Source organism: Vombatus ursinus, unplaced genomic scaffold (assembly GCF_900497805.2).
Source record: "Vombatus ursinus unplaced genomic scaffold, bare-nosed wombat genome assembly UNPS02009835.1, whole genome shotgun sequence".
Classification (NCBI taxonomy): Eukaryota; Metazoa; Chordata; class Mammalia; order Diprotodontia; family Vombatidae; genus Vombatus; species Vombatus ursinus.
In genome coordinates, this window is record NW_020949613.1 from 665,245 (window position 1) to 692,991 (window position 27,747).

General features: G+C 40.3%; 1 protein-coding gene across 1 annotated transcript; it reads right to left on the bottom strand.

Moving 5' to 3' along the window:
• Window positions 1-976: 976 nt before the first annotated feature.
• GCM1 (glial cells missing transcription factor 1) lies at window positions 977-27,747 on the bottom strand. The gene is made up of 5 exons (XM_027852891.1): window positions 27,667-27,747; window positions 7,564-7,816; window positions 4,083-4,195; window positions 1,215-1,352; window positions 977-1,024 (listed from the first exon to the last, which is right to left on the bottom strand). Exons 1-5 carry the CDS (start codon window positions 27,745-27,747, stop codon window positions 977-979), a joined length of 633 nt encoding a protein of 210 aa, XP_027708692.1.

The following is a 27,747-nucleotide window of genomic DNA, read 5'->3' on the forward strand; positions in this document are numbered from 1 at the left end:
AGAGAGAAGAGAGAGAAGAGGAGAGAGAAGGGAAGAGAAATAGAGAGAGAGAAGAGAAAGAGAGAAGAGAAGAGAAAGAGAGAAAAGAAGAGAGAAGGGAAAGAAATAGAGAGACGAGAAATAGAGAGAAGAGAAAAAGGGAGAAGAGAAATAGAAAGAGAGAAGAGAGAGAAGGGAAGAGAAAGAAGAGAGATAGAGAGAGAAGAGAAGAGAGAGAGGAGAGAGAAGGGAAGAGAAATTGAGAGAGAGGAGAAAGAGAAAAGAGAGAAGGGAAAGAAAAATAGAAGAGAAATACAGAGAGAGAAGAGAAATAGAGATAGAAGAGAGAGAAAAGAAGAGACAGGAGAGAAGAGAAATAGAGAGAGAGAGAGAGAAGAAAAATGCAGAGAGGAGAAATAGAGAGAAGAGAAGAGAAGAAAATATGAAGAGACAAGAGAAATAGAAGAGAGAGAGAGGAGAGAGAGAAGAAAAGAGAGAAAAGAGAAGAGAAAGAGAAAAGAGAGAGAGAAGAGAGAATCTGAAATACAGAGCTAGACAGACACACTTGCGTGCATGTGCATGCACGCACACACACACACACACACACACACACACATTCTAAAGCAAAAACACAACTCTCCATGAGAGTGCTGTTTACCTCACAGGCAGCTGTTGTAGTATAAAGAATACTGGGCAGAAGACAGAACTGAGTTAAAAGTCCCAGTACCTCTGCTACTCACTAACTGTGGGACCTCGGGTCAGTCACTTTCATCCTCTAGGATTCAGTTTCCATGACTGTAAAATGAAGGGGTTGTAGTGGATGATCTCCCTGGTCCCTTCCAGTCTTTTGCCCAAGGTCACCCTAGAAGAGCTAGAGCTAATATTTGAACCTAGGACTCCTGACTCCTAAACCAGCTTTTATGTCACTATACGCAGTGAGCTCAGGGCCACAGAGCCAGGGGAAGGGAGAACATTGTGCAGAGCCCCTCGGTTTTCTTTAGTAGGTGACATAAAAAGGGTCCCGAAGAATATGCTTATGGTTTTCCTAATTCAAGAACAAGTTTCAGAAAACTTATAAGGCTATATAGTGGCAAACTTGTATTATTACTATTCAGATAAAACATCAGAGGAATATTTCTGTGCATGGAAAGATGGAGGTTTGGGGTAAAGGGTTATGGTAAAGGGAGCCCAAGTGGCTAACAGTTTTTAACATATATGGGGGGGGGAGAAGTTACCTTTGTCCCTGAGTTATTCTTCAGCTTTGGAGAGGCAGTAGAGGACGAGCAAGATGCCACGTGGGATTTCTGCATCGACCGTCTCGCTTCTGCCTCTAGTTTTGTTTCTGGTCTTGGATGGTCATGTGCACCTTTTGACTTAAAAAAAAAAAAAAGGTAAAGTCAGAGGGAAGGACTTTGGGTGTCCGTATTATATGAAAATCAGTTGAAGTTTGGCCTGGGGAGGAGAAGACTCAAGGGAGATATGATAATTGTCGTGAAGGGCTGTTGTGTGAATGGAGGAGGGATTAGAGTTTTTCTCTTTGGTCCCATGGAACAGAACTGAGAATAGTAAGTAAAAACTGCAAACCCACAAATTTAGTCTTGATGTCAGGAAAGATTTCCTAACAATTAGAGTTGTTCAAAAGCGGGATGGGCTGGTGGGTTTTCCTTGCTTGGAGGTGTCCAAGCAGAGGCTGGGTGACTGGCTGTCAGGTATGTAATGGCTGGTTGGACGACATGACTGCTCAAGTTTGTTTCCATTCTCAAATTCTGTGATTCTGTGATAATGATATGAATGACTGGCTTCCAGACCAGGGGATTTTAAACCTGACATGCACAGTCTCCCCATCAAGAGATCACAGTTTGGTTATCAGTTGGCCTTAGGATTGGGAATGGATAGAATCAGTGCCAGAGTTGGGTAGATATGCATCATGGAGTGAGGGTGAGGGGGTTCAGGAGACCAAACAAACTGCTCTTTGCCTACAAACAATGCGTGAAGCTTCCAGCTGCTCAAAGTTTCTAATTCATGTAACCTGCCTATATGACTGGTTGGCACACCCAGAGAGAAGGCTATATGATTGCAGAATTTTAGATATTTTCCTCTTCCATACATTATCCTCACAAGCCAGAATTTACATGTAATTCCTTATGGAATCAAAAAAATTCATCAGTTCAGCTGCTGAGAGGCAGTGTGGTATAGTGGTTAAAGCCCTGGACTTGACATCAGGAAGTCCAGAGTTAAAATCCTACCTACAGTGCTTGTTAGCAATGTGACCCTGGGCAAGTCTCTTACTCTCTTTGAGCCTCAGTTTCCTCATTTATAAAATGAAGAGCAATAAGAAAATGTATCTAAAAGTCCTTTGAAGAGTGTTACATGGGGCAGGTAGGTGGCACAGTGGATAGAGCACCGGCTCGGAAGTCAGGAGGACCTGAGTTCAAATCCGTCCTCAGACACATAACATTTACTAGCTGTGTAACTCTGGGCAAGTCACTTAACCCCAATTGCCTCACCCCCCCAACAAAAAAGAGTGCTACATAAATGTTACTGTTCAGTCATGTCTGACTCTACGTGACTTCATTTTGGAGTTTTCTTGGCAAAGATACTGGAGTGGTTTGCCATTTCCTTCTCCTGGTCATTTTATAGATGAAGAAACTGAGGCAAACAGGATGAAGTGACTTGCCCAGTGTCACACATCTAGTAAGTGTCTGAGGTCACATTTGAACTCAGGTCTTCCTGACTCCAGGACTGGTACTCTGTCCACTGACCCACCCAGCTGCCCTACATAAATGTTACCTATTGTTATCTACCAATCCCAGGACAAACTGATCCTTCTTACCTCCTTTTTACCTATGAGAAGAATCAAGCAGCCTTTCTCTCCTAGGCTTCTATTGGTTTTCCTGAATCATTTCAGTAAACTCTCTTCTAAATTTAATTATTGCTTAGTCATTTCAAAGCTGACTGCAGTCTTCACTAGCAGGTTGTCCTAGAGGTATGTTACCGACACAAGAATTTTTTTCCTTGGTCCTAACCTAAAATTTCATCTCCTGGTGTGGAAACAACCCATACCGATGTTGATTGGCGACTCATTTGCAGTTTTAGGTCTTAGAGACTTTCCTGGGGCACGAAAAGGCACTCAGTCAATATATATCACAGAGAGGATTTGGCCTAGTAGGGAACCTGCAGCCCAGGCCACGGCCGCAGGCTCCCCACACCTGGCCTAGGACCTCCTGCAGAGTTGGGGGATGGGGGACAGCAGTATAAACCCCTCCAGATTTCTTTAGCAGGTTACATGGCAAAGGGTCTGAGGCATGTGCTTCTGTTTTTTCCTAACCATCTCGCAGGGCTGTTGTCAGGAGCAAGTTTTGGAAATCTTATAGAGGCAAACTTGTATGACAATACAGATTAAACATCAGAGGAATATTTCTGTATGATCCAGCCTAGGCTGGTTTGCTCTCTCCTAAATGCCACTACCTCTCACCACAAGAATAATGTCTTATACTGATAGAGCCCTTTACATTTTAATAAATACTTTTATAATATCTTTTTTTTTTTACTATATCTCCTTTGAGACATGCAACAACCTGTGAGGTTAAAAAGGAAGAGATTATTATGTCCACTTGACAGACAAGAAAACTAAGGAGATCCAGAGAATTAAGTAGCCTAGAGGCAGCTAGGTGGCACAGTGGGTAGAGCTCCGGCCTTGGAGTCAGGAGGATCTGAGTTCAAATCTGACCTTAGACACATGACACTTACTAGCTGTGTGACCCTTGGCAAGTCACTTGACTCCAATTGCTTCACAAAAAAGAAAAAAAAGGCAAAAAAAATAAAAAAGAATTAAGCGGCCTGCCAAGGTCATTGCATTAGGAAATGATGAAACTTGGGCACTTGAAAACCCAGGTTTTATGGTGCCAAGCTGGCTTGTGTTCCATTATTCCATATTGCCTGTTGACTGACTGTATAACATCCTTTGCTTGTCATCCCTGACACAACCTTAACTGTGTTTATTTAACAATCTAATTAAAACTCCCTCCTTTTTTTTTTTTTAAATGTGTTGGTATTAAATTCCCTGGCCTGGCTGTAGTTGTTGTGGTTATTTTTAACTCAACCTGAAAAAAGATGAAACGTCCATCATGCCTCCAGAAGTTGGTGACTGGGAAGCCCCCATGACCACGACAAGGAATGAGTTTCAAAGGCCCATTACAATTAGGACATCGTTTTCCTGCAAAAAAGAAAAGTGAGGTGACTAAGCAGGGTAAAACCAACCTTACCTGAGTCAGGTTTGTGCCTCTCTCTATACTCCACTTTTCTACCCCAAAAGGCTGAAAATGTTTCAAAATGTTTTTAGATATCTGAAAGCCTCTACCCCTCAGGGTTGGTGATCCCTCGATTATACTTTATTGATGTTATAGTCACATAGGAGTTTAGATTTAGAGCTAGAAGGACTTGACTTAGAGGTCAACTGGTTTTTTCCTCACTTCATTTTATAATTGTGGAAACTGAGACTCAGAGAGATTTAAGTGACTTGTCCAAGGTCACACAGGTGGTGAGTAAAAGAGCTGGCTGTTGAACCCAGGTCCTCTGAGTCCCAATTCATTGCCTCTAGTGAGTGAGAGTCAAATTATATGTAAGCAGTGAACATAGTTACCCACCTGGTATAATTTCAGAGGATACCTAAGCATTCCCAAATACTTTCCTCATTGTTCCCCAATCTTTGAAATTCTGTTAATAGAGAACAAATCCTTTCATTCCACAATTAAAGATGTGTCTTACAGCTCTGAAGAACTTATGATGAAAAATGCTATCCATCCCCAGAAAAAGAACTGATGGTGGTCTGAATACAGATTGAAGCATATGTTTTTTACTTTCTTTATTTTTCTTGAGGTTTTTTTTTTTTTTGGTCTGTGTTTTCTTTCACAACATGACTATTATGGAAATGTTTTGCAAGACTACACATGTATTACCTGTATTGAATTGTTTGCCTTCGCAATGAGGGGATGGATGGGGAGGGAAGAAGGGAGAGAATTTGGAACTCAAAATTTTCAAAGCGAATGTTAAAAATTGTTATTACATGTAACTGGGAAAAATAAAATCCTAAAGAATTAAAAAATTAAGATGTGTCTTAGAATGCAAATACCCCTAGAAAAGTAATACAAAGACTAAAAGTCACAGTGAGATATGAGTGTTCTCAGGCCCTTTCTTGAGAGTAGGTTTTAATAGGGATCAGGCATGAATTTAGGAGGACGGTGCACCATGGGGGTTGGATGAATCTAGGAAAAGGGAGTCTTAGGGCTTCAACTTCCCTTTTTTTCATAGTTTTGCCTAGAAGGCTAGGCCTTTGCTGCCAATAGCTGTGGCCAGTCAGTGAAGTTATCTGGAAGGTTTAATGCAATTTGGCTGCCCTTAGGAAATAGGCATAAATAGAAGTACAAAAACTTCTCTAACTGACGAGGGGCTAGAATCTTAGAATATAAGAGCTAGAAGAGATCATTTCGGACATTGTTTAGTCCAAGGGCTCTTAACCTTGTTTGTGTCTGGTGAAGCCTATTCACCCCTTCTCAGAATAAATTTTCTAAAATTTCTAATGAAGGAAATACTAAATTTTAATTAGAGGTTAGTAAAAATAAAGATATATATATGTATATATACATATATTCCTATCCGAATTCATGTACCCCATTAAATCTATCATGGGGCCTGTGAACCTTAGGTTAAGAATTCCTTATTTAGTCTAACCTCCACATTTACAGGTAGTACAACTAAGAACCAGAGACTTTCCCAAAGTCATCCAGTGAGGACAAGGCAAAGGTGAGATAAGAACCCAAGTTGCCTGACTCTCAGTTCAGTGTTTGTCCCACTACACCATAATCAAGATATATGGTCCAGAGTAATAAATAGATTTATAGTAAGAAGAATTGAAGTTCAAATTGCAGCTGTTACTTATTAGCTTTTTGACTTCTAAGGGCCTTAGTTCCTCATCTATAAAATGAGTGGATTGGACTCAATGACCTCTTAAGGTCCCTCTACCTCCAAGGATATATGTGGGCATTTCAGGATCTTATAGGAGCAGGTATACTATTGGGTGAGCAACCACAGAAAGGTCCTTAGTTTGTCTTGAATATACCACTGAATGCCACCAATGTGGGAGTGATGAGAGGTTGAGCATTTCTCGCAGAGGGGTTTCATCTCTGCAGCTTTCTACTTTGCCAAAGCTTGGTCCAGCCAGGCCACGAGTCTTTGCATTTTGTATCTTAGAAGGACCTTTGATTTTATTGGTGTAGGGAACTTCCTGCAAGGAAACCCTTTCTACCAATGCAGATAAGCCACAGCTCTGCAATTTATAGTCTAAGAGAAGAGCCTGGGACACAGAGAGGTTAAGTGACTTTCCTACAGTCACACTAGTACATGTCAGAAGCCAGTCTTGAAACTAAGTCTTCCTGACTGTAAGGCCAGCTATCTATCCATGTCTCTGTTTTAAAATTATTTTAAGCATTTTAACTGGGTATTTTATGGTGCAGGCTGGTTTAATAACTAAACTTTAAAGCTAAATACACTGATTTCTGGCTTTATCATGACTCCCAATATTGGGGATTTCAACCAAATAGAGATTTTGTTTGAGACTTGTCCCTTTTCGTGTCAGAATTTATCTGTCAAATAGCTCTTTTTTGTGGCAAAGACTTCGAAACTAAGGTGTCCATCTATTGGGAAATAGCCAAATGGCATTTGAATGTAAAGAAACACTGATGTGTCATAAAACATGAGGAAAGGGAAACTTTCAGAGAAACCTGGGAAGACTTGTGTGAACTGATGCAGAATGAAGCGAGCAGAACCAGGAGAACAATTTGTACAAGAAATAATAACCAACAAAGACAAACAAAAAAACTCAAATCAAAGCAATGACCAATTATGATTCCAGAAGAATGATGAGAAAACATGATATAGATCTCCTGACAAAAAGGTCATTGATTAAAGATATAGAATGAGACATACATTTTTGAACATGGTCAATCCTGGGATTCATTTTACTTGACAATTCAAATTTGTTGCAAGGGATTTTTTTCCCTCCCAATTAGGGATAGATGAGAGAGAAAGAAAATAAATTTTTTGTTAATTGAAAAAAAATTTCCTTAAAAAAAAAAAGAAAAATTTATCATTCACATTCCCTCAAGAACATCTTTTCCAAGATTTCAAATACAAAACCTAATAAACTCTTATGCGAATGTATTAGTGAATGATATCCTCCAGGTGAAATACTTGACTTTTAATAGGGACTTCCTGGAGATCATTTCCCAACCCAAAGAAGTGACTCTAATGGAGTAAACTGGGTGGGGACTTTCTTCATCTGTAAATTAAGGAATTAAGACCAGATGACCTATGAGGTTCCTAACAGCTCAGAATCTAGGTTTTGATGGTTTTGGACAGGGAGGGCCTTTCAGTAACCCACGAATCTCAGAGGAAAGGCCCTGTTTGGATATTAGAAAACATCTGGTGGCGAAGGCCCCAAATACGGCATTACTGCAGGGCTCCAAAATGGGACAAGACCCCTGCCGGCTTGGGTGTGAGCGTGGGCAGGCCTCTGGACGGACTCACTCTGCTGCTTTTGCCGGGCTTTGTCGCAGATGGCCGGTCTCAGATAGATCTTCCTTCCCTCCTCGGCAGAACAGTCCTGGCTGCAAACGACCACTCCCAGGCAGGACTTCTTCAAGATGCGGGAGTTGTGATTGTTGGTGTTGCGCATGGCCCAGTTGCTTAGGTGCCTCTGTGCGTTCCTGTCCTCTGAACTGTAGATGTGCTTCACGTAGGAATCTGGCCATTCCTGAAACCAGTCAGTTGTTTTCACATCCTGATAAGAACTCCAAGAATGTTAATTTAAGTGAAAGAAAACAACACACACACACACACACACACACATATACAAACTAGGAAACAGAAATCATCCATCACAGAAGGGGCAATGAGTCTGAAACTTCTGTTATTTTAATCAGGAATGTAGGGGGGAAGTGGGGGAGACCTTTGGACCAAGGTCTTACTTGAACTACAGAGATTCTATGAATTAAGGGCCAGGTACCTGTTTCAGAATATAAAGGAATATTTCTTTCTTTCACTCCTTCTCTCTTTCCTTCCTTCTCTTCCTTCCTTCCCTCCCTCCTTCCTTTCCCTCTTTCTTTCCTTCCTGCTTTCCTTCTGTCATTCCTTCTCTCCCTCTTTCTTTCCCTCCTTCCTTCTCTTCCTCTTTCCTTCCTCCCTTCTTTCCTTCCTCCCTTCCTTCCTTCCTCCCTTCCTTCTTGCTTTCCTTCCTATCTGCCTCCCTTCCATGATTCTGTTGTGGAATTTAAAGGAATCCTTTCCTTCAATCAATCAATGATCAACAAGCATTTATTGAGAATCTAAAATAATGACAGGCATGATGCTAAGCACTGGAGATAACAAAAGAAACATGGAAATAGTCCCTGCCCTTGAGCTCACTCTCTTTTGGGGGAGACACCTTGAGTGTGTGACTATATCTAGACCTATAAGTACATGTAGAATAAATACAAGGTAGTTTGGGGGAGGGGAGAGCTAGCAGTTGGAAGGATGAGGAAAAGTTTCACATAGAAGGTAGAACTAAAGAGGAGTCTTTTTTTTTTTTTAAGACGAGTCTTAAAGAAAGGAATTTTACCAGTTTCTTAAGGGGATGGACTAGCTTTCTTTTGCTTTTTTTTGTTTGTTTTGTTTTACTTTTTGTCTTGTATCCCCAGTGTCCTCATTGCTAAGCACATAGCACATAGCAGAAATTTAATCAGTGTTTGTTGACTTGATTGATCAATGAGGCAAAAGAGGGAGTCTATTCCAGGGAGAGAGAAAGCCTGTGCAAAATGATAGAGATTAGGAGATTAGGAAATGTGTGTGAGGGGCAGCTTGGCTGGATTTAGTCGTGCTTGATTCTCCATGACCCCTCTTTGGGGCAAAGGTACTGGAGTGGTGTGTCAATTCCTTCTCCATTTTACAGATGAGGAAACTGAGGCAAACAGGGTTAAGTGACTTGCCCAGGCTCACACAGCTAGTAAGTGTTTGAGGCCATATTTGAACTCAGGAAGATGAGTTTTCCTGACTCCAGGTCCAGCACTCTGTCCAGTGAACCACTGGCTTGAAGAGCATAGCAAAAGAAGGAATGTATAGAATAAGACTGGGAGAGGAGATTAAACTTCCTCCTTAATTTCTCCAATTTATCAGGTACATATCTTATTTATACATAGTTATCTGAACGTTGTCTCTTAGCCTGATCTCTAGCCCTTAGCATAAAGCCTCACACAGAGTAGGTGCTTAATAATAATGCTAATTAGAATGTATGTATCTCCAAAGCAATCAGGACCCTGTTCCTTGTGACACTTCTATTTTGATGATGTGAACTTGAACAACTGCTAGTGCAGGATGACATTCACAAAATCTCAGATTTGGGGGGCACCTCCGAGTTCACCTCATCCAACTTATCCCTGAATAGGACCCCCTCCCCACACGCCACTACATCCCTGACCAATGAAGGGGAAGCCCTTCGCCTCTGGTGGGAGCCTATTAGGTTGCTTTGATTGTTAGGAAGTTTTTCTTTCCATGGAGATGAAATTTGCCTCCACACATTGTTCTTAGTTCTGTCCTCTGAGGCCATGCAGAAGAAGTGTCATGGCTTTTCCACATGACGGCCTTTCAATTATCTGAAGACAGCTCTCATGTCATGAACTGTCTTTCTTCTATTTCTCTCCTGTAAATAATCCCAGTTTGATCCAATGATCCTCATATACAGCGGCTGCCCATCCCCTTACCCTTCTAGTAACTCTCCTCTCTTCTCCGTACTGACCCCTGGGCCTTCATAGGGGAGGCAAAACCATGATGAGTTTCCTAAGAGAGGCCCCTTAGGGCCTGAGATCCATTCTATTCTTCCAAAGACAGTTTCTTCCTTTCCTCCTGCCCTGCCAATATCACAGCACTCAAAATAACAGAGCTGAAAGGAGAAACTAAGACCCACTTTATGAAAAATCAAGGCATAATGTAAAGGGGTTAGGACTTGGATTCAAAGGACCTAATTTTGGGGTCCTAGCTCTGCCAACCTCACTAGTTGCGTGACCTCAGCTTCCTCATCTGTAAAATGAAAGTGTGGACTTGATGATCTCCAAAGGTCCCTTCCAGTTCTAAAGTTTTAGTAATTCTGTGTAAGGTGCTAGACTGATTTTGCCTGTAAATAGCTATTTACACAAGGTTGGCACCAATTCTTTGACAATCAACAGCTATTTTTCTGGTAGTGTTGCCTTTAAAAGTCAAGTGGGAATGGGTCATTTAACCCTTCCTCTTCCACTCCCATTCTAACCCCCCCCCTCCTGCTTAGGCTTTTTCCCAGCGTCCTCTTTGGTAGGGATATGCATTCATGATTGGTACATATTCATCTCTGTATTCCCTTGCACAGTGCTTCACACGTAGTAGGACCTTAATAAATGTTTGCTGAATTTCACAGGTGCTGAACTGAGACAATCTGGCGCATTCTGTATGGTAAGAAGCTATCTGATGCCCTGAGCAGGCAATTTTAGGCTGTGCCTACACCCAAGCATCTGAGTGTTTGGTAACGTGCAGACAAAATACACAAATGGTTGGCTAGAGTTCCCATTTTTTTCATGGAAAAAAAAGCAAGAATGAAGAAAGTCTTATTCAAGAAATTTGCTTCATGAATTCAAATCTGGCCTCAGACACTTATTATCTGTGTGACCCTGGCCAAGTCACTCAACCCTGTTTGCCTCAGTTTCCTCATCTGTAAAATGAGCTGGAGAAGAAAATGACAAACCACTCCAGTATCTTGACCAAGAAACTCCCAAATGGGGACAGGAAGAGTCAGACACAACTGAAAATGACTGAACAAAGAAAGAACAGTGAACAGAGATGTAATATGTAAAATGGCAGTTAGTTTGAATCCTTGTTGTTATTTAATACCTATGTGACCTTGGACAAGTTACTTAACCTCCTGGGATTCAGTTTCCCCATCTGTATAATGAGAGCATTTAAACTAGATGACTTCTGAAGTCCCATTTGGCTCAAAATCAATGACAGGAAGGAAGGATAGCCTAATGGAAAGAGCATCAGATCTGGATTCAGAGGACATGGGTTTGAATCCCAGCTCTGACATTTACTTGATGTCTCAACTTGGGCTAGTCACTGAGGCCTCTTTGGAGCCTCAGTTTCCTGATTTGTAAAATAACTGGGCTCTAAGGGTCCCTTTCAGCTTTAAATATATGATCCTATCAAATTAAGACTGGAAAAGAGGCAGCTAACTAGAAGGAAGAGACTAGGAGAGACTATTAAAAGCTGTCAAGTTAATTGTGTGATGTCAGATTACATCTCTGTAATACACCTAAACTACATATAAGTATCCCATACTCTGAGATTACTTAGCACTACAATTAAAAAAAAAACCCTTTAAAACAGCTGCTTTTGCATTAGAATAGCAGACACAATGGAGGAGGGGTACTAAGGGGAAAGAGAAAGAGAAAAAGACCATGAATTAAAGGACCCAAATGTTTGGAAGAAAAATTCCCTCTATTCCCTCTGGGTGATAGCAATGGAAAGTTACCCAAGAGGGTGGCCGCGGAAACTGGACTGAAGGAGTCTTCTGTGAGGAGAAGCTTCCTAACAGAGACCCATCCAAGAGTAGAATGGGATGCCTCTGGAGGGAGTGAATTCCCTATCCCCAAAAGTCACCCAGCAGAGGTTGCCTGGTTTCTTGTTGGGGTGTTGTAAAGGGGAACTAGAACTTTCAGTAGAAGTTGGACTGGATGTCCAATGAAGTAAGTGCCTTCCAACCATAAGTCTGTGATTCAGGGATTGGAATGGCACAATAGATAGAGAGCCAGGCCTGAAGTTAGGAAGACCCATTTGCATGAGTTCAAATCTGGCCTCAGACACTAGCTGTGTGACCCTGGGCAAGTCACTTAACCCTGTTTGCCACAGTTTCCTCATCTATCAAATGAGCTGGAGAAGGAAATAGCAGACTACTCCAGTATCTTCGCCAAGAAAACCCCAAGAAGGATCACAAAGAGTCAAACACAACTGAAAAACAACTGAACAAATTCAATTATAGGCTTTCACCCAACTCGTTATTGTTTAATAGCCTGTATTTCCTGCCTTTGACCTATCCTGGCTGTGTGACCCTGGGTAAGTCACTTAATCTTTGAAGGCCTTAGGCAGCTCTCTAAGACTGTAAATTGCAAAGAAAGTGCTGACCTTTCTCATCTGGGAGTTTCCAGATCTGAGAGCTCTGTATATCAGTGAAAGCACAGTCCTTATCTATATGCCCCCAAGCAACTGGGTAACAAATCCAGTGCATGGGGTAAGTATATCATGCAAGCACCATGAGATAGGAGAGAATGTGATAACTCTAGAGTAAAAGAATCTAGATTAAAAATCTGCCTCTGACGCTTCCTCAGTGACCTTGGGTAAATCCCTTAACTTCCCTCAGGTTGAGTCTCCTCATCTATAAAATAAGGGGGTTTGACTAGATGACTCCTGAGGTCTCTTCCAGAACCTGCGGTGCTCTGGAAAAAATACTAGGTTTTGAGTCAGAAGATACGGATTTGAATTCCACTTGTGTGACCTCAGGCACATATCCTTGCTTCTTGGCCCCCTAGCATGCTCATTAGAAAATGAAGGGTTTGGACTTAGTGACCTCTAAATTTCCTTTCAGCTCTGAATCTATGACACTACAATGAATCAAGGAAGAAATTGTTACTCCCATTCGCTTCCTTCCAAAGAGGAGCAAGTTGCTTGGGAGTATACTCATGAGTCAGAGCCAAGATGGCGGAGAAAAGGAAGTGACTCACCTAACCCCTCTGAACAACTTTAAATGATGACTCAAAACGAATTTTGGAGAGGCAAAACCCACAAATGGACAGGGTGAAACAATTTTCCAGCCCAAGTTCAACTTAGAAGGTTGGCAGGAAAGGGCTGTTCCACAGAGGAGTACACTCCATACTTTTCCTTTCCATCCTCCTTTATTCCTTTTCCTTTCAGTCTTTTCCCGTACCTAAAATCCAAATAAGATCTCGGTTTTCTCTGTGATAGAAATTCTAAGCCTTCATAAGGAGGATAAGAAACCTTCATTCATTCCACTTTTAGAAATAACAACATAGATTGAAAATATAAAAGGAGATGGTTTTCCTCTAATCAGTAGAATAAGATACTAAAAGTCACTAATTACATTAAAATTACCTAGGGAAAGATGGTTACACACAGATATTAGGATGGGTAATTAAATACAGTTGAGTCAGAAAAGAGAAGGGTAGAGAAAAGGTTAGAGAAAAGAGGCTGGACCAAATAGTAATGGATTGACACCTCTGTGGAGGGGGTCTCTAGCAGAGTGCCCAGAGACCTGTCGTTGTTCTTAATTTGTTCAACATCGCTATCAGAGGCTTAGAGCAAAACACATGTGTATCAGATCTGTAGATTATACAAAGTTGGGAGAGAAAGCTAGTACAGAATCAAGGATCCACAGAGACCTTAAGGATTACAAGGGCAGAGTTTGTCACTTTTCATCTTTGTATCCCCAGTGTATAGGAGACTGCCTTGCTGGATGCTCAATAAATGTTTGTTGTGGGGGAAAAAAAGAAATCATTACAAGTTAGGACAACATGCTGAATCTAAGAAGCTGAAATTTAATTTGAAGTAAAAGTAAAGTTCTATACCTAAGTTTAAGAAATCAAGTGCATGAGTAAAGGTTGGAAGAAAAGTGAGTAGAGAGCATTTAACATGAGAAAAAAAAAGACTGGAATTTTAGGGGACTGCAGACTAAACAGACATCAACAATGTTATGAAGCAGTAAAAACATGTTAGTGAAACATCTCTCTATCGCTATCACTGTCTCTGTGTGTCTCTGCCTCTATCTCTCCTGTCTATGTGTCTCTGCTTCTGTCTCTCTAGTTTCTGTTTTTTCTGTCTCTGTCTCTGTGTTTGTCTATCTGTCTCTGTCTCTTTGTCTCTCTGTTTCCATCTATTTCTCTGCCTCTGTTTCTCTGTGACTGTCTCTGTCTCTGACAGTCTGTTTGTCTGTCTGTCTCTGTCTTTGTCTGGACCTGGATTTCACCATGAAACAAATCCTGGTGAGAAAACTCAGTAAGGCCAGATGCTCATAGATGTTCCTTCCAGCTCTTCAGTTCTGTGATTCTGTGAAGCCTCCTCCACCGACACAGATCTGCAACTTACTGTCTTAGATGGGAGGAGGGAGACAGAGGGAGTAAGTATTTGTTACCTACTACACTCCAGGCGTTGTGCTAAGTACTTTACGAATACTATCTGTTCAGTCCCTAGAGTGGGGGTTCTTAACCTGTGTTAAGTGTGTCAAGGACCCCTTTGGCAGTCTAATGAAGCATAGGGGTCCCTTCTCAGAACAATATTTTAAGAAAATAATTGAAGAAAATGCTAAATTTCAATTAGAGGCTAGTGGAAAATCTAGTAATTTTTTCCCCTATTCAAGTCCAAAGACACTCTGAAATCTTTCCACAGACCTTTTGACAAGGGAACCAAAAGGTTAAGAACCCCTGTCTTAGGTGGCACATGCTTGTAATCCTTGCTACCAGAGATGCCAAGCCTGGAGGGTCTCTTGAGTTCGGGAGTTCTGAACTTCAGTGAGCCAATCATGTGTCTACACTAAGTCCAGCATTGATATGATGAATTCCTACAAGTGGGGAGGATGGGGTGTGCCACCAGGTTACCTAGAGGCAGTTAAGTGGGAGAGTGGATAGGATGCTGGATCTGGAATCAGGATTATCTGAGTTCAAATCTAGACTCAGATACTTTAGCTATGTGATCCCAGGCACGTTACTTAACTTCTGTCTGCCTCAGTTTCTTTGTCTGTGAAATGGAGATAATAATAGTACTTGCCTCTTTTTGAGAGGATAAAAAAACTAATATTTGTATAGCACTTTTCAAACTTTAAAGCACTATATAACTCCTAAGTGTTTTTTTATTTTCATTATTATTGCTTAAGGAGGGGCAAACCAGCCCAAGTCAGAAATGTAGCAAATCAAAGTCCTGTGCTAAAAAGAGTAGGGTAAGGCCTGTGAGTTCTCCCTGTATTTCTAGCCTGCAGGCAAGAGAGAAAACCTGTCATTTAAAAAATTTTTTTAAAAGAATTTTTAGTTCATATCCTGGGGTCACTAAGAGGTTAAGTGACTTGCAGAGGGTCACACAGCCAGTATATGTCAGGGGTGGGTTCTGAACTCAGGTCTTCCAGGCTCCAAAGATGTCTCTCTAGCCAATAATCTTCTTCTTCTTCTTCTTCTTCTTCTTCTTCTTCTTCTTCTTCTTCTTCTTCTTCTTCTTCTTCTTCTTCTTCTTCTTCTTCTTCTTCATCTTCATCTTCATCTTCAACTTCTTCATCATCTTCTTCTTCTTCTTCTGTTGTTTCAGTTGTATCCAACTCTTCATGACCCCATTTGGAGTTTTCTTGGCAGAGATACTGAAGTGATTTGCCATTTCCTTCTCCAGCTCATTTTACAGATGATGAAACCGAGACAAACAGGGTGAAGTGACTTTCTCAAGGTCACATAGCTAGTAAGTATCTGAGCTCAAATTTGAACTCAGGTCTTCCTGACTCCAGGCTGGGTGCTCGATCTCCTATGCCACCTAACTGTCCCTAGCCAATACTATGCTGTCTCTTTTGTGTTCCATTCATAGAATGTTAATGTCCAACATAATGCCCAGTATGACTACAATAACCCTGCTGTTACTCTGACCTTGGTTGGGCCACATGTGGAATATTATATCTGGTTTTAGACCTTGCATTTTGGGCAGGTTTTTGAAAAGCTGAGTTATATCCAGAAGAGAGTAACCAGGATAATGAGAGGCCTGAAGACCATGACATATGAGGAAGAGATGAAAGAATATAGCCCAAATAAGAGAAAACTCGAGGGAGAAATAACTCTTGCCACCAAATATTTGAAGGATTACCGCTGAAAAGGGATATTAGATTTGTTCTGCTTGACCCTAAAGGCCAACATGTGGCTAATAGCATAGTCAATCAAAGAATATTTATTTAGCACCCACTATGCTCAAGGTATTATGTTAAATAATGAGGACACAAAGAAAGACATAAAACATATAGGACTAATATGTGGAATTTACAGAAAGGCAGAGTTAAGTTCAATGTAAAGAAATATTCCCTAATAATTAGACCTGTACATGAACTGAGTGGTTTACACTGTTACATTACATTATATTTCCCAGTATTGGAGATCCTCAAGGTTAGACTCTGGCCTGATGACCTGTTAGGAATGTTAAATAATTCAAGTGAAATATCCATGAAGTATACCTACTGTGTGCTAGCCACTAAAGGAGATAGGATGTTTTAGATAAGATACAGTCTCTGCCCTTATTAGACTTTCAGACTGATAGAAAATATGATAAATAACATTAAGTAATTTATAAGTTCACCAGAGAAGTACAAAACAGTGTTTTTCATGAGGGTTGGGGGGCAGGAGGGAAGTCATTACCAATGAGGAGAGCACCAGCGAAAGTTTTAGGAAGGAAGTGGCATTTAAAGTAGGCTTTAAGAATCGTAGTGAGGCAATACAGTAAATAGAGTTCTAGGCCTGAAGTCAGGAAGACTTGAGTTCAAATCTCAGACATTTACTAGCTATGTGACCCTGGGTAAGTCACTTAACTTCTATTTCCCTCAGTTTCCTCAATTGTTATTTAGTCGTTTTCAGTGACGTCCAACTCTTTGTGACCCCATTTGGGGTATTCTTGGCAAAAAGATTGGAGTGGTTTTCCATTTCCTTCTCCAGCTCATTTTACAGATAAGGTAACTGAGGCAAAAAGGGTTAAGTGATTTGTCCAGAGTCACATAGCTAGTAAGCGTCTGAGGCTGGATTTGAATTCAGGGAGGTGAGTCTTGCTGATGCCAAGCCCAGCATTCTATCCACTACACCACCTAGCTGCCCCCCCTTAAAATAGGGATAATAATAGCACCTACTTCCCAAGGCTATTTTGAGGATCAAATGAGATAATACTTGTAAAGCATTTAATAAATGCTTATTTCCTTTTCTTCCTTTAAGGGAGAAGTTGGCGGGAGAGTGCAAGGCATGTTTGAGAACAAGAGAATATTCTAGTTTGGCTGGGCTGTAATATATGTTGGGAGAAGAGTAAGAGTTAAGTCTGAAAATGTAGGGTGGCACCAGTTTGTGGAAGGTTATGAATACCAGGCAAAGTAGTTTAAACTTTATCTGGTAAATAATACAGAATCAGTGATTTCTGAGCCAAGGAGCTGACAGGTCTACAGAGGTAAGTTAAGTCTAGCAGTGAAAGAAGGATGAATTTAAGTGGGTTAGGGTGAGGAGAGGAGATTTTTTTTTAAAGTCTACCAGCCTCAACACAAAGAAGTCAGTGGAAAAAGACCAAGATGTGCAAAAAAAAAAAAAAATTACACAGTAGCACTTTTTGTTGTAGCAAAGAACAGGAAACAAAATGAGTACCCATCAATTGAGGAATAGCTGAACAAATTGTGGTCTATCAATACAACAGACTAGAAGTAGTGTGGTATACTGGAGTAAACCCTGGCTATGGAGTCTGAGGACCTAAGTTCAAATCCCACCTTTGATGCTTACTAGGTAACCTTAGGCAAGGCATTTACCCTCCCCTGGGTTTCAGTTTCCTCAACTGTAAGATAAGAGAGTTGGACTAGATGAGTTCTGAGGTCTCCTTCAACTGAGATCTATGATCTGATGACTATTTTGCTATAAGAAATTATAAATCTGTAGAGTTCAGAGAAACTTGGAAAATTTTATGTGAACTGATGCAGAATGAAATGAGAAGAACCAGGAAAACAGTTTATACAATGGTATAACTCTGAAAAACTAGAGAATTCTAGTCAATTCAGTGGCCAATCATTACTTCAAAAGATGGATGATAAAGCATGTCTCCCACCCTTGAGCATGGAATGGATGTAGAGAATTGTTGTTGAGTCATTTCAGTCATATCCAACTTCCAGTGATCCCATTTGGGATTTTCTTGGCAAAGATACTGGAGTGGTTTGCCATTTCCTCCTCCACAGATATACAGATGTACAGAATCCAATATACATTTTCAGGTGTAGTCAATATGCTGATGTATTTTGCCTGCTTATTTATTTGTTACAAAAGGGCATACTCTGGGGAGAGTGAGTTTGTGGTGGTCAAAGAAACAAAGAAAAGGAACGGTCTGGGGAGGTTAAGTAATGTGACCAAGGTCTCATAGCTAGTTCAGAAGTGGGATTTGAACCCATTCTGACTGGGAGGCCAGCTCTCCATCTACTAAGCCAAACTCTATCTGCCTGCCTGTTTGTCTCTCCCCTTCAGTTCTTTTATGAATATTTCTCAGTTATCTGCATAAAAGATGATATTGCTGCAAGTAGCCCAAGTTAATCAAAAGGAAGCATGAAAAGAAGAAATGATATTTTCATTTCTAGGCTAGATAGGCTAGAGTTATGCAAAAAATGCTGATTGGGTTAAACCAAAGATTTAAATCACTCAGGAATCAGATTACATTGAGGTCACAGCTCTGTAATTAACCCCCAGATGATTTTACCCATCTGATTATATATTGTTGAAAGTGAGTCAGATTTGAAGTTTGGAAACTCTGAGATTTTCCCTTTTAAACAATAAACTTCTTAACTGAGAAGAAAAACAAAGAGTTACCCATAACTCCAGTTAGGAATTAAAAGAAGCAAAGAATCTTTTTTAAAAAATTACCTTATTTTGTGGAGATTGACAGGACAAAGCAAGAGAATGAGTATTCTCTTTTTTTCTTAATGGATGTCGTATAGTGTTTTTTTCTTTTTTAAATCAGGCTGGTGATTTTATCAGGTAGTCAATAAGCATTTATTATGCACCTCTTACATGCCAGGAACTGAACTAAATTCTGGGGATACAAAGAAAGGCAACCGCCCCCCCCCCCAAAAAAACCTCTTTCTTGACCTCAAGGAGCTCAGTCTAATGAAGAGCTCACAGTCTAATAATTATAGTCTAATTAAAGAAAGTAGAGCATTACAGCAGAGAAAACTCACTTGCTCTGCAGTTTATGGTCTTGAAGGAGGGAGATAATAATCTTTCAAAATAAACTATATAAGTCTTATTTAAAACAAATCTGATATATAAAAATTCAGATTTTAATAACATAAAGCAATTATAGCAACAAGACATTTTCTTGATTTATAGTAGAAAGATTTGTAAGTTCTCACAATACACTTCAAATATTCAATTAACTAAAATTCCCAATAGATTTTCAAGAACATTTTTATTCTATAAAGCAAGGTTTATTGGTTCTGCACTAATGCATAGAACCCTATACTATTAGGTTATCTAGTCTGATACCCTCCATTTAGAGATAAGGAAACTGGGATCCAGAGAAATAAGGTGATTTGCCCTGGAAACGCTACCATTTTGCAGGACCTCACCAAAAGATTTTTTTTTTAAATGAAGTATAAAATTTCCTTTAGCCCACAACTGATTTTCATGCTTTTTTGCAAGAAAATAGTGAAACCTTTAATTTGTTTTTTTTGGGGGGGGTGGGTTGGCTTTTTTTTTAATTTCACCCTCAAACATCCAAGTAGGAGGACTGTGGCTCCAAACACATGATTCCCCCATATCACTTTAGGAGAGACAGTGGTAGATGAATCCTGGAACTGTTCCATCCATGCAGGGCCTGGCACCCCCAGGTGTACATAGAGGAGGAATGGGGAGAAATAGGGAAGGAAGAAGAGGTTAGAAAAGTCTCAGATTTTGCTTAGTGAGAACCAATTAAGACAAAGACAGGCCACCTTCTATACTCTCCCTATCACCTACCTCTTAACCTCCTTCACTCTACCTACCTCTGAGAAACAAGGGACCTTAAGTAGAATTTGGGAAGCAAGTGGAGACAAGGCCTTTTATAGTAGTACAATTTCCTTCACTCCTCTAACCCCATATGCACATCATGCAAGTCATAGAGGCCTTTGACTGCAGATATAGTCATGAGAGGACCAAAAAAGGTCAAGTGACTTGTCTTTGGGAAACCCTACACAATCATATATTCATAACAATGCCCCAAATTGCTAAAGCTCTTCATGGTTTACCATGTGCTTTCCTCACAACCACTCTGTGAGGTAAGCAGTGCATGCATCATTGCCCCCACTTTACAGATAGGCAAAATGAGGCAAAGAAAGTCAAGTGTCTTGCCCAGTATCTTATAACTATTCTCAGAATTGGATCTGTGATTCAGAGAGATCTGGACTTGGAGTTAGAAGATACAGGTTTGAATCCCCACTTGTTAGGCATATGATGGTGAGCTTATTTCTTCATCTATAGAATGGGGACAATATTTTTTACTGACTGCTTTATAGAGTTCCTGTGAGAAAAGCTTTGCAAAGGGCTATACAAATATGAATAGTTGTTAGGTTTTGGGACTTTTTAATGTGATTTTTATTGTAGGGTACTCCCAAAAAGAAAATTCCCTCTCGCAGTATGGATCAGTATTTTCTCTACAACTTGTGACCTTAGTAAGTTGCCTAGGTTACTGAGAAGTTAAGTGCCTTGCCATACAGACTCTATATTTTGGAGGTAAGACAAATTCAGATCTGTCAGGACTTTGAGGTTGGCTAGCTATCTATTTCACCACATTGCCTGTCCAGTCATTATTATTTTTTGTTATCCTTTGACTCAAGGGGGCCTCCTTGGAGGAAAAACCTTCATCCATAGCCACCTGCTTTAAATAGAAATGCTGATGTTGACATTGGGCAGATACTCTCTCTCTTCTTACTCCCAGGGGAGTTATGGGCAAAGGGTGAAGAGCCATCAGGGCCTCAGTCATCAGGATGTAAATTTATCATTGCCTCTAAGTCACATAACTATTTACTGAATATCCAGAATATGGTTTCACATGGGGAGTTAATTAGGCCTCATTTTTTTTTTTTACTGGCCTCTCTCACTCAAGAGGGGCTAATTTTAGTAAAATCTATTTCAATACTTTCTTTCACAATTTTGGCAATATTGTCTTCAGACATGGAATATGAGTGCCAAAATTATGACTAGGATATTATCCACTGGCGATGTGTCGGTATTGATTAGACTGAGCGGTCTCTGAGGTGCCTTCTAACTCTGAATTCCTTGATCAGCTTCCTGATTGGGAGGTGGAGGGGAGGAGATAGGGCAGATTCTGAGTGATGGAACTCTTTCCACCAATGCAGTCAATGAATTAATAGATAAGCCCTCTGGAGTAGGCCCAAACCTGGCCAAGTTAGGTAACTCACCTAGGATCACAAGACTAATAAACATTAAAGGTCAGATTTGAACCTAGGTTTTCCCAATCCTGGCCTAGTGTTCTCTCCTCTATATAGCACTGCCTCTTATAGATAGTACAAGCATTATTTTCCCTATTTTGCAGACTTTTCAGGTTTCAGTTTGGTCTTTCTTTGTAGACACCGAGTTCAAACTTAGCCAATCACGTTACAAAGAACATGCTTGGACCTTGAAATGCTATGAGTTAATGGTTCTCCACGTCTCTGTGGTCGGGGTTTAATTTGAAAACTGGCTAGTGGTTAGGAACCAAATGTTTCAGGCCATTGGTTTATGAATATGTGCTCCCTGCGTTGTCACTGAAGTCTGCATAAAGGCGACAGCCACCTTTCTGTTTAAAGCAGGTGGCCGTGGGTGTGGATGAAGTTGTTTTCTAAACCTCTGCTGAAAAAGACAAGGAAGGAGAAAGAAATATAGGGGAAAGGAAAGGAGGAGAGAACTGAGAAGGAAGGAGAAAGACGGAAACAGAGTTAGAAACACAGAGAAAGAGAAACAGAAGATAGAGATAGAGAGAGGGAGAGGAAGAGAAAAGGAGAGAGATATTGAGATAGATACAGAGAGGTAGGAAGAAACAGAGACACAGAGAGAAGGAAAAAGAAATAGAGATATTGAAACAGGTAGAAAGAGAGGAGAGAAAGAGGGAGGTAGGGAGAGAGAAAGAAAGAATGGGAAAGAGGAAGAGTGAGAGGGAAAGGGTAGGGGAGAGGGAAAAAGAAGGAGAGAGGTGAAAGGGAGGGAGAAAGGCAGAGAGAGGGAGAGAGAGATAAAGACAGAAATAGAAAGAGAAGAGACAGACAAAGAGAAGGATAGAGATAGAGTCAGAGAGAGGGAGAGAGAGAGATAACGAGACAGAGAGATACAGAAAGACGAGAAGAAACAGAGACAGAGAGAAAGACAGAAATAGAGAAAGACACAAAGAGAAGGAAAGAAAAAGAGAGACAGAGAGATAGAGATGTTAAGACTGGCAGAAAGAGAGGAGAAAAAGAGGGAAGAGGAGAAAAAAGGAGAGAGGAAGAGTGAGAGGGAAAGAAAGGGAAAAGAAGAGAGAGAAGGGGGAAGGAGGGTAAGGAGAAGAAAGGTTTTTCTTTCCAGTTTTTCACCTTGGGGAATGAAATTTGGTCAGGGCTTCAAAGTCACTCCACCAAGTACCACACTCAAAAATTACAGAATCTGAAAGTGTACAATAACCTGCCTAATTGAAGGCCTGTTTGTAATTTAGGTAAGAGAAAAACCAAACATGAGAGATTTGCTGCTTAAGGATGGGCAAACCATGAAGCAATTGCATTTGAACTTTGTACGTGCAAAAGTATTTTAAAGAGACTAGAAATGGAAAGCAAAATAGACACATTAAATTGGTTTAGGGAATAGGAGGCATTTTGTACAAAACAGATTTGGAAAAGTAAGGGGACTGGGGCTTTATGGGAGCTCCCTGAAGGTAAGCAGTAGGGAACTAGTCTTCCAAAAGACCTTGGAAAGTTAGACACTAGGCCAGCTAGTAGGCCCTGGGCAAGTCACTTTACCCTGTTTGCCTCAGTTTCCTCTTCTGTAAAATGAGCTGGAGAAGAAAATGCAACCCATTCTAGCATCTTGGCCAAGAAAACCCCAAACGGGATCATGAAGAGTCGGATATGAATGAACAACAATAAAGTTCCTTCTGCATCTAAATCTATGATCTTATGATCCAGCAGTAGTTTACATTTCTATAGAATAGTCTATTGATTACTATCCCTACATTATAGATAAGAAAAAGGAGTCTCAGGGAGGTTACATGACTTGCCTAGATAAACTGAAGTGGATTATTGAGGATCATAGTTCTCAAAGCTGTAAGGAACCTCGGAGACCATTGGGAGATGACTTGCGTAAGGTCACGCAGGTGGTGTCACAGGTGGGATTTGAACCCAGGTCCTTGGACTCCAGAACAAGTGTGCTTCGTACTCTACCACACAAAATCTTCTTCCTTCAATTAAGAGTTATTCTTCTGTTTAGGCTATTCTCAGAGCAAGGCTTTTTTTTAACCTTTTTTGCTTTATGGACCCATTGGCAATCTGGTAAAAGCTATAGACTCCTTCTCAGAATTTTTAATGCATTTGCATAATTTTTAATGCAAAATTCAATAGTTTTAAATTTATAAAATAAAACACACACAATTACAAAGGAAAGCAATTATGTTGAAATGTTGTTGTTCATTTGTTTCAGTCATGTCTGGCTCTTCGTGACCCCATTTGGGGGTTTTCTTGGCAAAGATACTGGAGTGGTTTGCCATTTCCTTCTCCACCTCATTTTACAGGTGAGGAACTGAGGCAAATGGGGTTAAGTGACTTGTCCAGGGTCACACAGCTAGTGTTTAAGACCATATTTAACTCAGATCTTTCTGACTCCAGGCTGGGCAGTCTATTAACTGTGCCCTTTGGCTACCTTATGTTGAAATATAGTTATAAATTTTTTTAAAAGGTTAATAGCTCCCAGGTTAAGAACCTTCTCCCTAGATTAAGTCTTATCAGCCACTAGATCAACTATATGACTTTTTTTTTCCAGGACATTCTATGTCATGAGAATCTCATTCTTGTTCTCCTGGACAGACTTGTTCTCATTAAAACTATAGTGAGACCAAAAAAAAAAAAAAAAGGCAACAAAATGAATGTAATAGAGATTCACAATTTCACTTACAATTCTCTTGTCCTGTTCTACTTTGTGTACCTTTTTCATGTTGTTCATTAAATTCATAATTGAAAAAGAAAAGAAAAAGCTTCTTAGTCAAGGAGATTAGTGAGGTTATATATGTTTTCTACTGTAGAGTAGTAGAAATGGCCCTGAATCCCAAGTTCAAAGACTTAGGTTAGAATCTTCCTCCGAGGTGTGAGCTTGAGAAGGTCAGGTCATGTTAACCACCTTGAGCCTCAGTTTCTTAATCTCTAGTAAGTAACCCTTTCTGCTAACTACTGTACAGGGTTGTTGTGAATCCTTCTGGGAATGTGGTTACATTGAAATCTCACATGAGGAAATATCACCACCTAACCCAACCCAACAAAAATGACTGGATCCTTACTTGAGGCCAAATCAAGAGTTAAAATGATGATTCTTCTAAAGTAAGAGGAAGGTGGTACCGTGGATAGAGCTCTGGCCTTGGAGTCAGGAGGACCTGAGTTCAAATCTGGCCTCAGACACTTACTAGCTGTGTGACCCTGGACAAGTCACTTAACCCCAATTGCCTCACTAAAAAAAATAAAAAAAAATAAAGAGGGAGGTCAAATTTACAAGAATACATAACTTACTATATGATATGTGTAAAAATTCCAGAGATGTAGGGCCTCCTTTGCACACTAACTTAATGTATATACACAACCATATTAAGGATAGTGGAAGTCTAAACCTATCTATCTATATAGAAATGTGTTTATATATGTAGATATATATGTATGTATGTATAAATATATATGTATATACATATATTAGGGTAGCCAGTTGGCACAGTGGATAGAACATTGGGGTTGGAATGAGGAATACTCATAAGCTCAAATCTGGCCTCAGAGACTTATAGCTATGTGACCCTGGTCAAGTCACTTAACGCTATTTGCCTCAGTTTTCTCATCTGTAAAATGAACTAGAGAAAGAAATGGCAAACCACTCCAGTATCTCTGCCAAGAAAACCCCAAGTGGGGTCACAAAGGGTTGGACACAAAGAGTTGACAAAGAGTTAACAACAAATCCCTTCATGTAACTTAGCACAGTGACTTGTACATGGTAGGCACTCTGTAGATACTTATCTGTAGATAGTCAGACATGACTGAAATAACTGGACAACAACAAAAAATTTATTTACAATCTTCACTGCTTAATAAGCATTTGTCGAATTGAACTGAGTTGAGTTGTATGTAAATGAAACACTAACAACTACTATCATAAGCACTCTGCTAACTACATAAAAAGGTCAATGCAAATCCCACAAATACAGAGATTTTACTGCATTTGCTAGGAGAAAACTGAGCTGAAGATTCATTGAACAGACTTCAACTATATGAAATTGTCACGTGAAAAGAGGCAATCTCTTGATCTCCATTACTCCTAATGTGTCAATAATAAGACATGGTCTTAAATGACAGCAGAAGGGATTGAGGCTGGACATGAAGGTAAACGAATTGCCTTATAGCAAAAATAATCTATTTATCTACCTATAATATATATACTGGAGAAGGAAATGGCAAACTACTCCAGTATCTTTGCCAAGAAAATCCCAAATGGGGTTTTGTCCAACCAAAAGTTGGATATGAACGAAACAACTGAACGTGTACATAACATGTGTGTATATATATATTATATGTATATATTATTATACACATTATATATGATGTATACACACATAATATATACATTAGATGTGAATATTATTATATATTACATATCTATTAATATAGATATATATTATAATGTATATTATTATATTATATATGTATTAATATAGACATGTGCATATTGTAATATATTATTAAATACATACTATATGTGTGTATATATATAATTTCATCAATATAGGGACTTCTCAGTGAGGAATTTCCTCTACCTATGCAGACCAGTACCTATTCCTCAATGACTAGTCAAAGATGGTTGCCTGGGGCGTCGGAAGGTGCCCAGAATTCCAGAGCCATTAGTATGTGGTAAAGGTAGGACTTCAACTCACATAGCCCTAACTCTGAGGTTGGCTTTCTCAACACTGCCCCATGCTGCTTATTGCTAATTAATAAGATAATGAAATATCAACTTACTCATTTGTGCAGTCACTCCTTATGGCTAGATAACAATATTAGAACCTGCAAGGAGCTTAGAAACCATGGAGTCCAGCACCCTCATTTGAAAGATGAGGAAACAAAAACACCAAGGAAGACTTGGTGTTAGGAGTTTGGACTTGAACCCAGAGCTTTCCTGACCTTAAGACCGGCTCTCTGCCAGCTATGCAATGCTGTCCCGCTCCCCTCAACCCCCACCCCACTCCCTACCATGGGACATGCCATTTGACATATGTCCATGAAACTGTTACTTCCACTAATGTACAATTGTATAGTGCTTTCCTCCTTGCCCTGCATCATCCTACCTCCACATCCCCAAAGCACAGATAACAGCTGACACTTGCATGGAGCTGCAAAGTTTACAGACATTTCATTTGATACTTAAAACCACCTACTGGAGAAGCAATGGCCTTAGAGTCAGGTAGACAGGAGTTCAAGTGCTGCTTTTGTTGCATCTTGGCTCTGTGGCCCTGGGCAAGTCACTTAATTTCTTTCAGTGCCCCAGGCAACTTTCTAAGGCTATAAATTAGAGAAGTGAACTCATCTGACAGGGAAGTGCCTGCACCAGGGAAATTGGGGTGGGTAGGGACAGGAAATAACCCTTTAAGGCCTACACCACTGGGGAATACAATTACTGTCCCCATTTTACAGATAAGGAAAGTGGAGGCTCAGAGTGACTGACAAAGTGACTTCCCTACTGTCACACAGCTAGTGTTCAAGGTGAGATTTAAACCCAGATCTCTACTGACTCATAAGTCTTTCCACTATACTACAGTGACTTTCACTAGTCAGTCAGTCTAAACATTTATTAAGTGCCTCTTACGTGCCAGGAAGACAGCTAGGTGGCTCAGTGGATAGAGTGTTGGATCTGGAGTCAGGAAGTCCTCATCTTCCTGAGTTCAAATCTAGCCTCAGACACTTATAGCTGTGTGATCCTGGACAAGTCACTTAACCTAGTTGCCTCAGTTTCCTTATCTGTAAAATGAACTGGAAAAGGAAATGGCAAACCACTCCAGTATCTCTTCCAAGAAAACCCCAAATGAGGTCAAAGAGAGTCTGACATGACTGAAAAAACAACTTAAAAATAACAAAAATGGACCAGGCACTGTACTAAGGGCTGGGGATACAAAACAAGGCAAAAGACAGTCCCTGCCCTCAAGGAGTGCATAATCTACTTGGGGAGATAACAAGCATACAAATATGTACAAACAAGTTACAGTACGGTATAAAAAGGAAATAACTAAAAGAGAGAAGGCACAAAAATAATATTTATGACAAATTATCAGTGGGCACAATCCTAATTGACCATGTTATAGAAAGGAAGTGCTGTCCTTTGACTTCAGTCAAGGATTGATTTGGGAATCTGGCTGACCAGAACCTTAGGGTGAGTTGGGTATTTTCTCCTCTAAGCTCGGCTATCTAAGGTCAGTTAAAGTATCCAAGTTAAAAGCCCAGGCTAGGACCTTTCCAGCTCTCTATCGGTTCTCACCAGGCTAGTGGTCCAAATAAGAGAGTCAAGCTCAGTCACTCCAAGGATCTCAGTTTCAAGCAGATTCTTAGAAACCAGCTTCCTAGAACACGGGCTCAGTACATACCTGAGGCAGTTTCATATCGTTAATGTCCCAACTCACTGTTTCTCTATTCTGAGAAACAAAGTCTTCGGGCTCCATTGTCAT